The sequence below is a fragment of the Episyrphus balteatus genome, chromosome X (genome assembly GCF_945859705.1).
Source record: "Episyrphus balteatus chromosome X, idEpiBalt1.1, whole genome shotgun sequence".
NCBI classification, from domain to species: Eukaryota; Metazoa; Arthropoda; class Insecta; order Diptera; family Syrphidae; genus Episyrphus; species Episyrphus balteatus.
The window spans coordinates 7,943,511-7,956,597 of NC_079138.1; the positions used below are offsets into that span (position 1 = coordinate 7,943,511).

Below are 13,087 nucleotides of genomic sequence, written 5' to 3' on the forward strand. Positions count from 1 at the left end.
GAATTAATCGGAACTACTCGAGACATTTCAGGATGACCAAAAGAACACTCTATTAACTTTATTTTTGTTTATTCAATTCAAATTCAAAAATAAATTCACATAGAAAATTTTCATATCAATACCTACTATTAAAACTTTTGTAAGAAAAAATTTTATTCGTAACTTTCCCTTTCACCTATTACCCGAAAAAATAATTTGTTTTAAAAACAATCATGTCTCAATTTTATCCTACATACAAACTTTAACTGAAAATTCAGACATACCATATTTGTGTTGTTACCTTACGACTAATTACTAATTACTTTTTTCTAAACCCTTTCTAAACAGTTGCAAATGAAAAATTACCTGGTGGTCATTCCGTAATTATCAAAACGATAATTGCAAAAACGATAATCGAAAACTTGATCGTCTTTGATTACTTTCTTTGATACTTGGAATATAAATCGAAAGTGAATGAGAAGGAATTGAAGGTAGAAATAAAATAAAATGCATTTTTTAATGTTCTTATATCCTTCATAGACTTTATTTATTTAACACAACAATTTTGATTGTGTTTATTTACAAAAACAGTTTCTATAAATTGAGAAGATTCACAAAAAGGATTCATTTTGTTTACAAATTTATTCAGGAAGATACCTATTTATAGCTATTCATAATCGTCTAAGCACAATCATTTTCATAATGCGAAGATAGTGATTCTTGAAATTACGGATATCAAACCATCGTCGAAACGATAACGTTTTCGATAATCGTGTTAAGGTCCCAACCCATAGAATCCGTTGCTTCAATCAATCCGTTGAAGTTGAAGGATAGGACAGAAAGGGGTGACCCATAGAATACGTCGCATGACGGATTGCTTTTTGACATCTCACTCCAAATTCCAAGTTTCGTTTGATATTTTCTCGCTGAATGTGCACTAAGGAAGTTCTGATGCAAGCATAGCCGTATTTAGGGGGGGGGGGGGTTTTGGGTGTTTAACCCCCCCGAAATTTTTTTTCAGAAAATCAAAAGATACCTATATTATAAACATATACAAGTCAAATATGTGCAGCACTGAATGATTTGTTTTTGTATTTTAGTGATTTGATTACCTATATGAAAATCTCCCTTAAAATCACTACCAATTTTGTATCGTTGCAGAAGCTGTCGATGAAGTTTGTATAAAGGAAAACAAAAATTGTTTGGTCCATTACAAAGAGTTTTTATCTCTTTGACCATTTCCTTAAGCACTATGTTAACACCTTAAAATGCTCTTTTAAGAACCCTTTAAATACCACAAGTACTTATGCAGGGTTTTTGGTGCCGAGACTAAACTATGCTTTTTCAAAGGGTTTCGGTGGCCGAACTTGAATCCAAAGACGGACTCATTCGATCACATCTCGTTTTTGAAATATTACCCTTAAATCTATTTAAATCTTTCAGACATCTTTTCTACTGTCCGAGATATCTTCAGTTGCTTATTACCCACTTTTGTTCTATGTTAACCTTAAATCCAGTATGTAAGCGAAAATAAATGTATCGATTTATTCAGAGACTGTAGTACCTACCAACGCTAGGAAATAACCTCGAAAACTGGTAAAAAGCGGGATTTTCGATTTTCTAACGGGAATATCTCAAAAATGCGATGTGATAGAATTTTTCTGAGTTCGGATTCGAGCTCAGCACATAAAAAAACCTCTAGAAAAGTATATCTTGGTTTCTGTAACAAAAACCTTGTTGGCCATACTCAAAATAAAAAAAATGCGCTTATACTTTTGCAATGGAAGAAAAACTTGTTTTTATTTCTAAAAATTATAAGAGAAAGTAAAGGGACATTTTGTTCTTCTCAATATTCTTGTTTTTTGATCCCCTTTAACAAAAAAAAATAGTAGGGTGTCGCTGCAATACTCGGTTTTATATAAATAGCATTTTTATATGGTGCGATTATACTTTTGCAAAGCACTGTATTTACAACATTTCGTTATTCTTTTGTTTCAAATTATAAAATTAAACAATTTCAGTTTATTGTTAAATTTCAAAGTGAAGTATAACACTGGTCAACAAAATTAAACTTCTTTTTTGTTACAGAAACCAGGGTATACTCTTCTATAGGTTTTTTGTGTGCTGAGCTAAAAACCGAAGTCAGAAAAATTCGATCACATCACGTTTTTGAGATATTCCCGTTAGAAAATCGAAAATGCCGCTTTTTACCAGTTTTCAGGGTTATTTTTTAGCGTTTACTTATTTTTTTTAAATTGAATTTGTAACAGTTTCTAAAAGAATTAAGTTTTGTCTCTCTAAATCCGTTTAAATCTTTTAAATATCTATTTTCTTCCTCGAGAAATCATAACTTGAAATCAAAGTGTTTGGGGCATCTCATATTTATTTGCTTTTAATAGCAAATATCTTAAAGTTCTGTACCAATCGCTTTCAAATTTTGACACAATTCTTTTAGAAACTGTTACAAATTTATATAACTTTGAAAACTGGTAAAAATCGGCATTTTCGATTTTCTAACGGGAATATCTCCAAAACGTGATGTGATAGAATTTTTCTGAGTTCGGATTCGAGCTCAGCACATAAAAAAACCTTTAGAAAAGTATATCTTGGTTTCTGTAACAAAAACCTTGTTGACCAGTGTAATTAGCTCATGTCAAACAACTTGGATTATTTAAAATTTTGGTTTTTAAGTATTGCTAATTTCATTTAGAACTCAATAGATAGAATGTACCTGTCAATTTTCTGCTACAAAATTTCAGAGCAAGAAAAAGTACATTTTTCAATATTTTATATATTAAATTGTACGAAATAATTTTTTTTATAAAGCCTTAGAATGGTTAAAATTTGTTTTTTTTTTTTTAATTTTCTTGCTCGCTAACGCTCGCAATTTATATCAACCAACTTATCACTCTTTGTACCTACAAAACTAGAGATGCCGCCATTTTTAAATTCGTTTACCGCAAGCAGGGCTTTTTTAAACTTTTAACTACGAATTCCTCTCCTAAAAAATACTTAAAAAGGATATTGGCAAATTTTTCGCTTCTACACAGTTCAAACGAGTATTTGATTTAGCGGGATTTAGAATCGACTGCAGTTACATATAGTTGATACAAAGTATTGTGATTTCTAAAAAAAAATTTTGTTTGGTCTGAGCTAACCCCCCCCCCCCCCCCCGAAATGAAATCCTAGCTACGGCTATGGATGCAAGAAATTGTTAACTATTATCGTTGTTCTTTTTTTTAATAAAATAAAATGTGTGACTAAATTCCATGTAGGCACAGTTAAAAACAGTTTTTAATAACATCAGGTATGATTTTCGCATTGTAAAATTGAACTTTACAACAGAATTTAGATATTTAATTGATATATATTATTATATATATCATTAAATGTTACTTTTATTTCAATTTCTTCACAAATAAACAATGAAAAGTTCAAAATTTATAATATCGGAGAAGAAAAGAACACAGTTCTTAGTTCTGAAACTCCCCGGTGTGCACTCAGAAGCAGAAAATCGAACTGATCTATTGTTGACAATCAATGTCAAAGGATACGACGGATGAAAAAGTAGAAAGTTGGGCTACTTCTTCCGTCGAATCCGTCGGCCTCCGTCCGATCCGTCGCTTATGGGTCGCTTCCCATAAGAACGTGTGTATTTTATCGAGCTGTCAGTTGAAAACTTCGACGGAACGGACGTAACGGATTCTATGGGTTGGGCCCTTTACGGAGTCACCTACAGATAGACATAATAGCGTCAATACGTCAACGTGTTATCGTAATAGTATGCCGTAATTTGGCTCCTGCTTCCATCTCTCAGTCTTATTCCAGGCCACTTGCAGGAGGAGTAGCTTTGAGCTTTGTGGAACGTCTGGGGTGCTACTTCAATGTAGTTACTCAAACATTACCGAAAGAAAGCTTACACTTACCACAAGAAACAAAATATACTTTTCTAGAGGTTTTGGGGTGCTGAATTCGAATCCGAAGTCAGAAAATTTAGATTGGCCTCCGTATTGGAAATATTACTGTTATAAAACGCCAAAAAACGTCATTATGATTGTTTTCGAGGTTATGTTTTTATGTGGGGTGCTTAATTGGCCCATGATTATGAAAGTGGACTAAGTCACTTTTTGCATTGTTTAAAGAAAAACTTACAAATTAATTTTCTTATAACGATTTAATTATATTTGTTTTTTGAAATCACTGAAAGCGCAAGAAATAAATTGCACGACTGGGGTCGCACGTACTTGCTCTTATGCTTAAAGTAACTATAATGTTAAAGCTTTTTATTCAAGAAATTTAAAATTCGATATTTTGAAGAAATTTCATAAGTAGTATAAAAAAATTAAATCTGTTTTTATAATTAATAAAACTCCGTTTTAAAATTCCTTAAAAAAAAAAAAAACAAATATGCCATTTTATTTCTCGTATAAAAAGGTATTTTTAGAAAAAAAATTTTGAAAATTGTAGGAGCCGTTTTTAAAAAAAAATAATTTTTTATATATAAAATTTTTTTAACATTTTTCAAAAAAAAAGTTGGTATGCCATTTTGAAGAAATAATTAATTTACACATAAAAACTAAATTTCAAAATTTTTCATTGATCCGTTTTCAAAAAATTGATTTTTCAAAAAAAAATTTTGAAATATTTTTTAAAAATCCAAAATTGCGTTTTTTGAAAATTTTCTAAATTTTAAATATTATCTTTACTTACACACGTTTGTATAAAAATTTTCATTTAAATCGGGTTTATGTTGTACGAGATATTCAGAAACGAAAAAAACCGTTCTATGACAGGTACCGTTAATAACGGTACAAAAAATATTTTTTTTATTTAAAAAGTTGGCTCTTATGTGTAGTACTACACACAAAAATTTTAATCAAAATCGTTAGAGCCGTTTTTGAAAAAAATTAACTTTTCTATTTCCGTTATATGGCAGGTACCGTTAGTTTTGGTCATAAAAAAAAAATTTCAATTTCCCCTCTAGGGAATCACCAAAAACTGCTAACTACCAAGTTTGAAGAAAATCACTTCACTCGTTTAGGCTGCAGCTCCAGATAGAGACAGACGGACAGACAGACAGACAGACAGACAGAGAGACAGACAGACAGACAGACAGAATTGCCGGACCCACTTTTTTGGCATTCTCCATCATCGTAATGTCATGTAAAATTGTTATCTCGAGTTCGATTTTTTTTACGAATCCTAAACTTGCCCTATAGTACCTATATCGCAAGTAAAAAGTTTATGTACTGTAATTTCGCTTTCAAATAAACTTTAAAATAATTATTTTTAGGCTAGATTTTTTTTAGGAGGGGCACAACTATGAATGAGTTTGTAACGGTGCCTATAAGAACTGATTTTATTCTTCCAAAAAGTGTTTATTAGCCCTATTCTGCTATTCGATTCACGTGAATCGAAAGATTTAATTCATTAACCACATCGAATTGTCTTCCATATAAACTTATGTCTTTCGATAGCAAGACGTTGATTCTCTCTGTTTTAGTAATCCTCAGACAAAATTTTGTGTGAACATTTTATTTTAACCGCCATTTAAACGCATGTTATTTTAGACTTTCACGTGAATCGAATAGCAGAATAGGGCTGTATATCTTTCCGATATTTTAAATTTATTTAAGTCTTTGGCTCAAAAACAGCCCTGATTAACCAAATTAAACTTCTTTTTGCCACAAGAATCAAAATATACTCATCTGAAGGTTTTAGGGTTGCTGAACTAGAATCCTAAGTGAGAAAAATTCTATAAGCCTTCGTTGTTAAAATATTACCGTTATAAAATGCAAAAAAATAAGGGGTATTCACGATTCGATGCAAATGGTCTTGTATCGTTGCAAAAGTACAAAAGTGTAACATTTTCTTAAACTTAAACAGCCAAATATACAGACTACAATTTTTTTTACACTTTTGCACTTTTGCTATACCTTAATCCTAAATAAATAAAATCTAGCAATTTTACACCTTTTCGTTGCACCAGATCGTGAATACTCCTATAGTTTTTACTTGCGATATAGGTACTATAGGGCAAGTTTAGGATTCGTAAAAAAAATCGAACTCGAGATAACAATTTTACATGACATTACGATGATGGAGAATGCCAAAAAAGTGGGTCCGGCAATTCTGTCTGTCTGTCTGTCCGTCTGTCTCTATCTGGAGCTGCAGCCTAAACGAGTGAAGTGATTTTCTTCAAACTTGGTAGTTAGCAGTTTTTGGTGATTCCCTAGAGGGGAAATTGAAATTTTTTTTTTATGACCAAAACTAACGGTACCTGCCATATAATGGAAATAGAAAAGGTAATTTTTTTCAAAAACGGCTCTAACGATTTTGATTAAAATTTTTGTGTGTAGTACTACACATAAGGGCCAACTTTTTAAATAAAAAAAATATGTTTTGTACCGTTATTAACGGTACCTGTCATAGAACGGTTTTTTTCGTTTCTGAATATCTCGTACAAAATTAACCCGATTTAAATGAAAATTTTTATACAAAAGTGTGTAAGTAAAGATAATATTAAAATTTTAGAAAATTTTCAAAAAACGCATTTTTGGTTTTTTAAAAAATATTTCAAAATTTTTTTTTGAAAAATCAATTTTTTGAAAACGGATCAATGAAAAATTTTGAAATTTAGTTTTTATGTGTAAATTAATTATTTCTTCAAAATGGCATACCAACTTTTTTTTTGAAAAATGTTAAAAAAATTTTATATATAAAAAATTATTTTTTTAAAAAACGAGAAATAAAATGGCATATTTGTTTTTTTTTTTAAGATATTTTAAAACGGAGTTTTATTAATTATAAAAACAGATTTAATTTTTTTATACTACTTATGAAATTTCTTCAAAATATCGAATTTTAAATTTCTTGAATAAAAAGCTTTAACATTATAGTTACTTTAAGCATAAGAGCAAGTACGTGCGACCCCGGTGGTGAAATTTATTTTTTATAACGGTTACGAGTATATTCATTCAACAAAAAAAAAAGGGAGGCTAATAGAATATTTCTGACTTTGGAAATATTTTGATTCTTTTGGCGAAAATTCTGTGATCTTAACCTTAATTTGGTTTTTAGCTTATTAACTGAATCTTAAGATATCTCGAGTAATAAAAAAGATATGGTGTTATGTCTCGAACTTTCGAAATTAAAAGAAAAGTCGATTTCTTTAAAAAATAATGAACTTCTTTATTCTAATTTAAATGAAAAACTAATAATATTTATTTTGACAAACAGAAAAGTATTAAAACAATTGATAACTAGATTTATATGATTAGTTAAAGTAGAAATTAAGTACAGTAGCTCATATTTATAAATATTATACAACATATGGGGAAGATTGAAACAGAAGAAAACAAGCTGTTCTCATAATCACCGTTACCCCACATAAAAACATAACCTCGAAAACAGCCAAAAATTGTGTGACTTCAGATTCGAGTTCAGTATACATCAAAAACCTCTAGAAAAAAATATCTTGATTCTTGTGGCAAAAAAAAAAGTTAAATTTTGCTGACTAGTGTAATTTTAAAATTCAAGTATTTATAAAAGGTACAAAAGTTGCTTTTATTGCCTTATCGTTTTTTGTGTTTTTGTCTTCCTTTTATTCTCTGCTACCATACTATCCAAGATTTTTAGCTTTTCTTCATTGTACCTGCGCTTTTCTTTAATTTTGTTCTCTTCTCTATGATCTTTCATCTCAAAGTATTTGAGAAAGAAATCGTTCTTCTGGTTCAACAGCTTCTGTTGTATGTCTTTTGACGAAGACTTGGGAAGTGCTGTAAAACATGGTTTTCCGTCTTCTGCTTCTGCCGCTGACGATGATAAACAATGTAACGGCGACACTGCAATGGCAGCAGGATCAGGATCAGGCCTCGCACTGATCTCTTCAAATGTTTCGAAAAATCTTTCTCCACCCAATGACTTCGAGTCATCATTATCTTCCTGTGTGTCTCTGTCTTGCTCATCTAACTCATCGTCGTCATTGTAGACGGTTACTTTACGGTGCACCCCGCTTCCCTTTTTTCTCCGTTTTTTAACGCATTTTAGTCGAGTTTCGACCTGCTTTGCGGTAAGGTGAACTTTAAATTTGCCCTCAATTTGCTTAGCTAAGTAGGACCACATCAGTTTTTTTGTCCGAAACTTTTTGAATCGGCCTACACAAGTGATATATTTATTATATATTTGAAGCATAAATCTCGTTTGCTCTTCGTCCCATTTAAAGACTAAAATGTTATTGTAGTTATTGAGTTTAGGATTTTCCACATCTAACGATACCATTTTTGTTTTATGTTCCTCCTCCAGAAGGGCAAAAGGAGATGTAGAAAACTCTTGATTGTTATATAATAAATCTTTAAATAAATTAAATTTGTAAAATAACGTGTGTATACTATGTACCTGCTCTGACTCTCTGAGAAATTTCTGTTGGTAGATTCAACTCCCCAAATCCATAAAAATCGGCAACATTGTAAAATGGTTCTTTCAAAAAACGTCTCGCTGCAATAAAATGTATCTTAGTGTTTTTTATAAATAAATAGTTAGATACTTTTACTAACTTTTCGTACTCTTTATAAAAACATAGTCGTTCTTGCCAACAAGAGTGCCATTTTCATCACCTTCCAATACAAAATCGTTAAGATTTATTGTGCTTGTCATTACTCTTCACCATGTCTCTAGTTTAGGGTTAATTCGACTTGGAAACCAATATTTTTGTAATTTTGTCTTTGACTCGAATCCCAACTAAATTCTTGTGTTCTTGTAACACAAAAAAAAAAATTGATTTTTTTCATGAATCCCTGGTTGTAGTAGGATTGGACAAGTATATTTTCTTGTCTATTAAAATAAATAAAATGTTTACTAGGACGCTTGTATTCTGTGAATAGTGTTGAAATGTTGGGTTAATTTAAATTATTACATTCCAAAGCAAATCAACAAAAACAGAATTGTTCACCTTTAGTAAATCGGCAGAAGAAATTTATCAAAGGAAATAAAAACTTAAAAAGTGCTTTAATTATTTTTAATTGTTGTGTTCACCGAGGATTTTTCTAGATCAGAACAGGAGGGTTCACATTGACCAACTTACCGGACACACTTATCACACAATTTTCATCAAAACAATTCAAGCAGGAAAACTGAGCTCAGAAAAACACTCCGACCTCAAAACGCGAAATACGAAAAAAAAAAGAGGTTGCACTCACACACCCTTCAAGCAAACAGGTCCGACTTCGGATCAGAAACTGGTCCGAAGGCGGCTCAAATTAGTATGGAAATTATAATCACCGCGAAGTCGATTGCATATGTATTGGTGTGGTGAAAATCTCCATTCCGAGAAAACGGAGCCGAAGGTGGACCTGAGCCGGAGCAGCGAAAACCTACCAGAAAGAGGAATAAGAAAGGGATGACATTTCGCATTTGCGACCAAAAAAAGAACAAGATTTATTTTTTTTTCACTGAAACTGTTTTATTTTTTATTTTATTTTGGCAAACGAAATTTTCACAATAAATACAATATAAAATACAATACATTTTTTTTCATTTTATTTCATTTGATGCTGCTGCTGTTGTTGGTGTTTTTTTAGATACCCAATCGCATGTTTCACCTTCTAGATTTTTCTTCATCATTAGAGATTACATCTACAACATTTTAACCCAAACACTTTGAGCGATATATAAAACATACCTTTTTTGTTTTCCATATTGTTTATAATTTAATAAAATTGTTTATAATTAATAAACTAACATTATACAAACAACGACACGAGACACGACGCGACCAAACACTTCAACAAAAAAATAACAAAATGACGCTTTGGCTCTTGTTGGCCTTGTCTTTCTTTTCCTTTTCTCATTTTTCACCACGATTCTCGTTCGACTTTGTGTTCATACACAAAAAGTTGCAAGTGTGTGAGTGCAAGCCCGATTTTCGCGGTCTGAGGTCGGAGTTTCTTTGTTGAACTCAGTTTTCTTGCTTGAAGGGCACTTGCAACTTTTTGTGTATGACCTTCAAGCAAGAAAACGGAGTTCAGAAAAGACACTCCGACCTCCGACCGAGAAAAGCGGGGTTGCACTCACACACTTGCAATTTTTTGTGTATGAACACAAAGTCGAAGGAGAATCGTGGTGAAAAGTGAGAAAAGGAAAACGAACGTACGAAAGACAAAGACAACAAGAAAAGGTATAATGCGTCATATTTTGTTATTATTTGGCGTTTGTTGCAGTATCTAGTCGGTGGTCGGGTCGTGTGTCGTGCCTCGTTCTAAAACTAAACACATTGTTTTATTAATATGGAAAATTTTATTTCAAAAAAAGGTATGAATTGCTTAACGTGCTTCTGCGATTTTATAATTAATAATAGTTTATCATTTTGTTGTTTTTCAAGGAGTTCAATAATGAGACGCTAGCTGAGAATTTTCACCCTAACCTAAACTTCCCACAACGCACAACAACTACAATTTTCTTCAATGATGCAAATTCTCCAGCAGCTGTATCAAAGAATACAATAAAATAAAATTTGGTGTTAAAAAAAAACAATAAAAAAAATTTAAGAAAAAGAAAATCGTGTTATGTTTTGTTTGCAAATGCTTCCAAATGGCAAGCACAATTTTTTTTCCATTCCAATGCCGGACGTCATTCATTCCGACTTCGGCTCCGTTTTCTCGGAATGGAGATTTTCACCACACCAATACATATGCAATCGACTTCGCGGTGATTATAATTTCCATACTAATTTGAGCCGCCTTCGGACCCGTTTCTGAGCCGAAGTCGGACTCAGCTCCACCTGAGGCGGAGCGGATGCGGACCGAGGTCAGACTTGTTTGCTTGAAGGGTGAACACAAAGTCGAAGGAGAAGCGTGGTGAAGAGTGCGAAAAGGAGAAATGACGAAAGAAAGACAAAGGCAAGAAAATGACAAAGCGCCATTTTGTTATTTAAGCGGAAAAAAAATAAATCATGTTCTTTTTTTGGTTGCAAATGGCTTCAAATACCATACGTCATTCCTTTTTTCGATTCTTTTTCTGGTTCTTTTTTCCGACACGCCTATGAGCTAGGCTCCGTTTATTCGGAATGGAGAATTTCACCACACCAATACATATGCAATCGGCTTCGCGGTGATTATAATTTTCATACTAATTTGAGCCGCCGTGGGACCCGTTTCGTAGGCGAGGTTGGACTCACGTCGGAGTCGATTCGGACCTAGGTCGGACTCGTTTGCTTGGAGGGCTATTCTAATCTGATCTGATTCAAAAGCAAGAACAGAAAATCCTGTTCTAAACTGTTCTAGATTTGTCAATGAACAGCAAACTAGAACAGTTAAGCACAAAAAAAAAACTCAATGAACAGCAAAAAGCTGTACTTTTCTGCCTAGAACAGTCCAGCACATCGTCGGTGAACACAACTAATATGTAAACACAAAATAAAAACGAAAGATATTTTATAAAAACATAAGGGAGCAGTGGCCCGTTCTTTTATTAAATTGAGTTAACTTTGGTTGTTGTGTTAAAAAAATCGTTGTTGTTGTTCATGTTGATTTTGTTAGAAAATTTTAACTTTTAAATTAAAATTGCGAATTGGGTTAAAATGTGTTAAATGGGACTTTATTTTTGGCACTTCTTTGGATTTAAATTCCCTCAAGATAAAACAAAATTACCCCAAAATATGGTTTTTCTTATATTCATTTAATTATTTTTTTTTACAAAACCCAGCTGAAAATATATAAAGTTAAATATTCTAGTATGAAAATGAAAGAAATTCTCAATTTCCACTTCATTACGATCAACAAGAAATTATTAATTCAGTCTTCGAACACTAATCAAGGGGCACGGTAGTGCCCAGCCAAGTTCTCTAGCAACTTTGGCACTACACCCTTATTTACAGGAAACAACTCAGGCCATTTTCGACCCCCCTCTAACTTCCACACCAAAGATGCTAGAAATTTCAAACTCACTACATGAGCTCGTAAAAACCAAACTCCTCACAAAATTTCAGCCTCCTACGATGAGTAGTTTCTGAGATATAGGGCTTCAAAAATCGCAAAAACCGTAACTGACTCACTGACTCAATGACAGATCATCAAAATTATGGAGAACTTCCCGATATCGTAGAAACTTGAAATTTTACACGGTGATAGGACTTGTGGTGTATACAAAGGAAAAAATCGAAAATTTGAGATTTTCAATTCAGGGGGCGTGGCATCCGCCCATTTCCGCTGAATTTTCATCATATATTATAGAGCACTTCTGATTATCGTAGAATCTTGAAATTTGGTAGAATAGTAGAGCTAGTAGTTTATACAAAGGAAAAAATTTGAAACTTGAGAATTTCAGCCAGGGGGCGTGGCAACCGCCCATTTCCGCTGAATTTTCATAAATTATTATAGAGCACTTCTGAATGTCGTAGAATCTTGAAATTTGGTAGAATAGTAGAGCTAGTAGTTTATACAAAGGAAAAAATTTAAAACTTGAGAATTTCAGCCAGGGGGCGTGGCAACCGCCCATTTCCGCTGAATTTTCATAAATTATTATAGAGCACTTCTGATTGTCGTAGAATCTTGAAATTTGGTAGAATAGTAGAGCTGGTAGTTTATACAAAGGAATAAATTTAAAATTTGAGAATTTCAGCCAGGGGGCGTGGCAACCGCCCATTTCCGCTGAATTTTCATAAATTATTATAGAGCACTTCTGATTGTCGTAGAATCTTGAAATTTGGTAGAATAGTAGAGCTGGTAGTTCATACAAAGGAAAAAATTTAAAACTTGAGAATTTCAGCCAATGGGCGTGGCAACCGCCCATTTCCGCTGAGTTTTCATAAATTATTATAGAGCACTTCTGATTGTCGTAGAATCTTGAAATTTGGTAGAATGGTAGAGCTGGTAGTTTATACAAAGGAAACAATTTTAAATTTGAGAATTTCAGCCAGGGGGCGTGGCAACCGGCATTCCCGCTGAATTTTCATCAAATATTATAGAGCACTTCTGATTGTCGTAGAATCTTGAAATTTGGTAGAATGGTGGAGCTGGTAGTTTACACAAAGGAAAAAATTTAAAGTTTGAGAATTTCAGGCAGGGGGCGTGGCAACCACCCATTTTCACTGAATTTTCATCAAATATAGAGA

The 13,087-nt window shown here is 32.6% G+C and overlaps 1 protein-coding gene across 5 annotated transcripts; it reads right to left on the bottom strand.

The window, feature by feature from the left end:
- Nucleotides 1-7,145: 7,145 nt before the first annotated feature.
- LOC129920716 (uncharacterized) lies at nucleotides 7,146-9,175 on the bottom strand. Of its 5 annotated transcripts, XM_056002263.1 has the most exons (5): nucleotides 8,930-9,091; nucleotides 8,837-8,851; nucleotides 8,535-8,733; nucleotides 8,377-8,475; nucleotides 7,146-8,309 (listed from the first exon to the last, which is right to left on the bottom strand). In XM_056002263.1, the coding sequence occupies exons 3-5, from the start codon at nucleotides 8,632-8,634 to the stop codon at nucleotides 7,546-7,548; spliced, it is 963 nt and encodes a 320-aa protein (XP_055858238.1). In that variant the 5' UTR covers nucleotides 8,635-8,733; nucleotides 8,837-8,851; nucleotides 8,930-9,091; the 3' UTR covers nucleotides 7,146-7,545. The 5 variants fall into 5 exon arrangements, 4 of the variants coding, with proteins under 4 accessions (XP_055858238.1, XP_055858237.1, XP_055858235.1 ...); XR_008773294.1 differs by having other exon boundaries at nucleotides 8,531-8,851; nucleotides 8,930-9,170; XM_056002262.1 differs by lacking the exon at nucleotides 8,837-8,851 and having other exon boundaries at nucleotides 9,062-9,175.
- Between the last annotated feature and the right edge of the window lie 3,912 nt (nucleotides 9,176-13,087).

What these genes read in the sequence shown, in the direction of transcription:
- LOC129920716 (XM_056002262.1), bottom strand. Translation starts at nt 8,634, where the DNA reads ATGACAAGCACAATAAATCTTAACGATTTTGTATTGGAAGGTGATGAA. An exon ending in TTTTATAAAGAGTACGAAAA is followed by an intron (nt 8,476 to 8,534) that starts GTTAGTAAAAGT and finishes ATTTTATTGCAG; the next exon opens with CGAGACGTTTTTTGAAAGAA. An exon ending in TTCTCAGAGAGTCAGAGCAG is followed by an intron (nt 8,310 to 8,376) that starts GTACATAGTATA and finishes ATAACAATCAAG; the next exon opens with AGTTTTCTACATCTCCTTTT.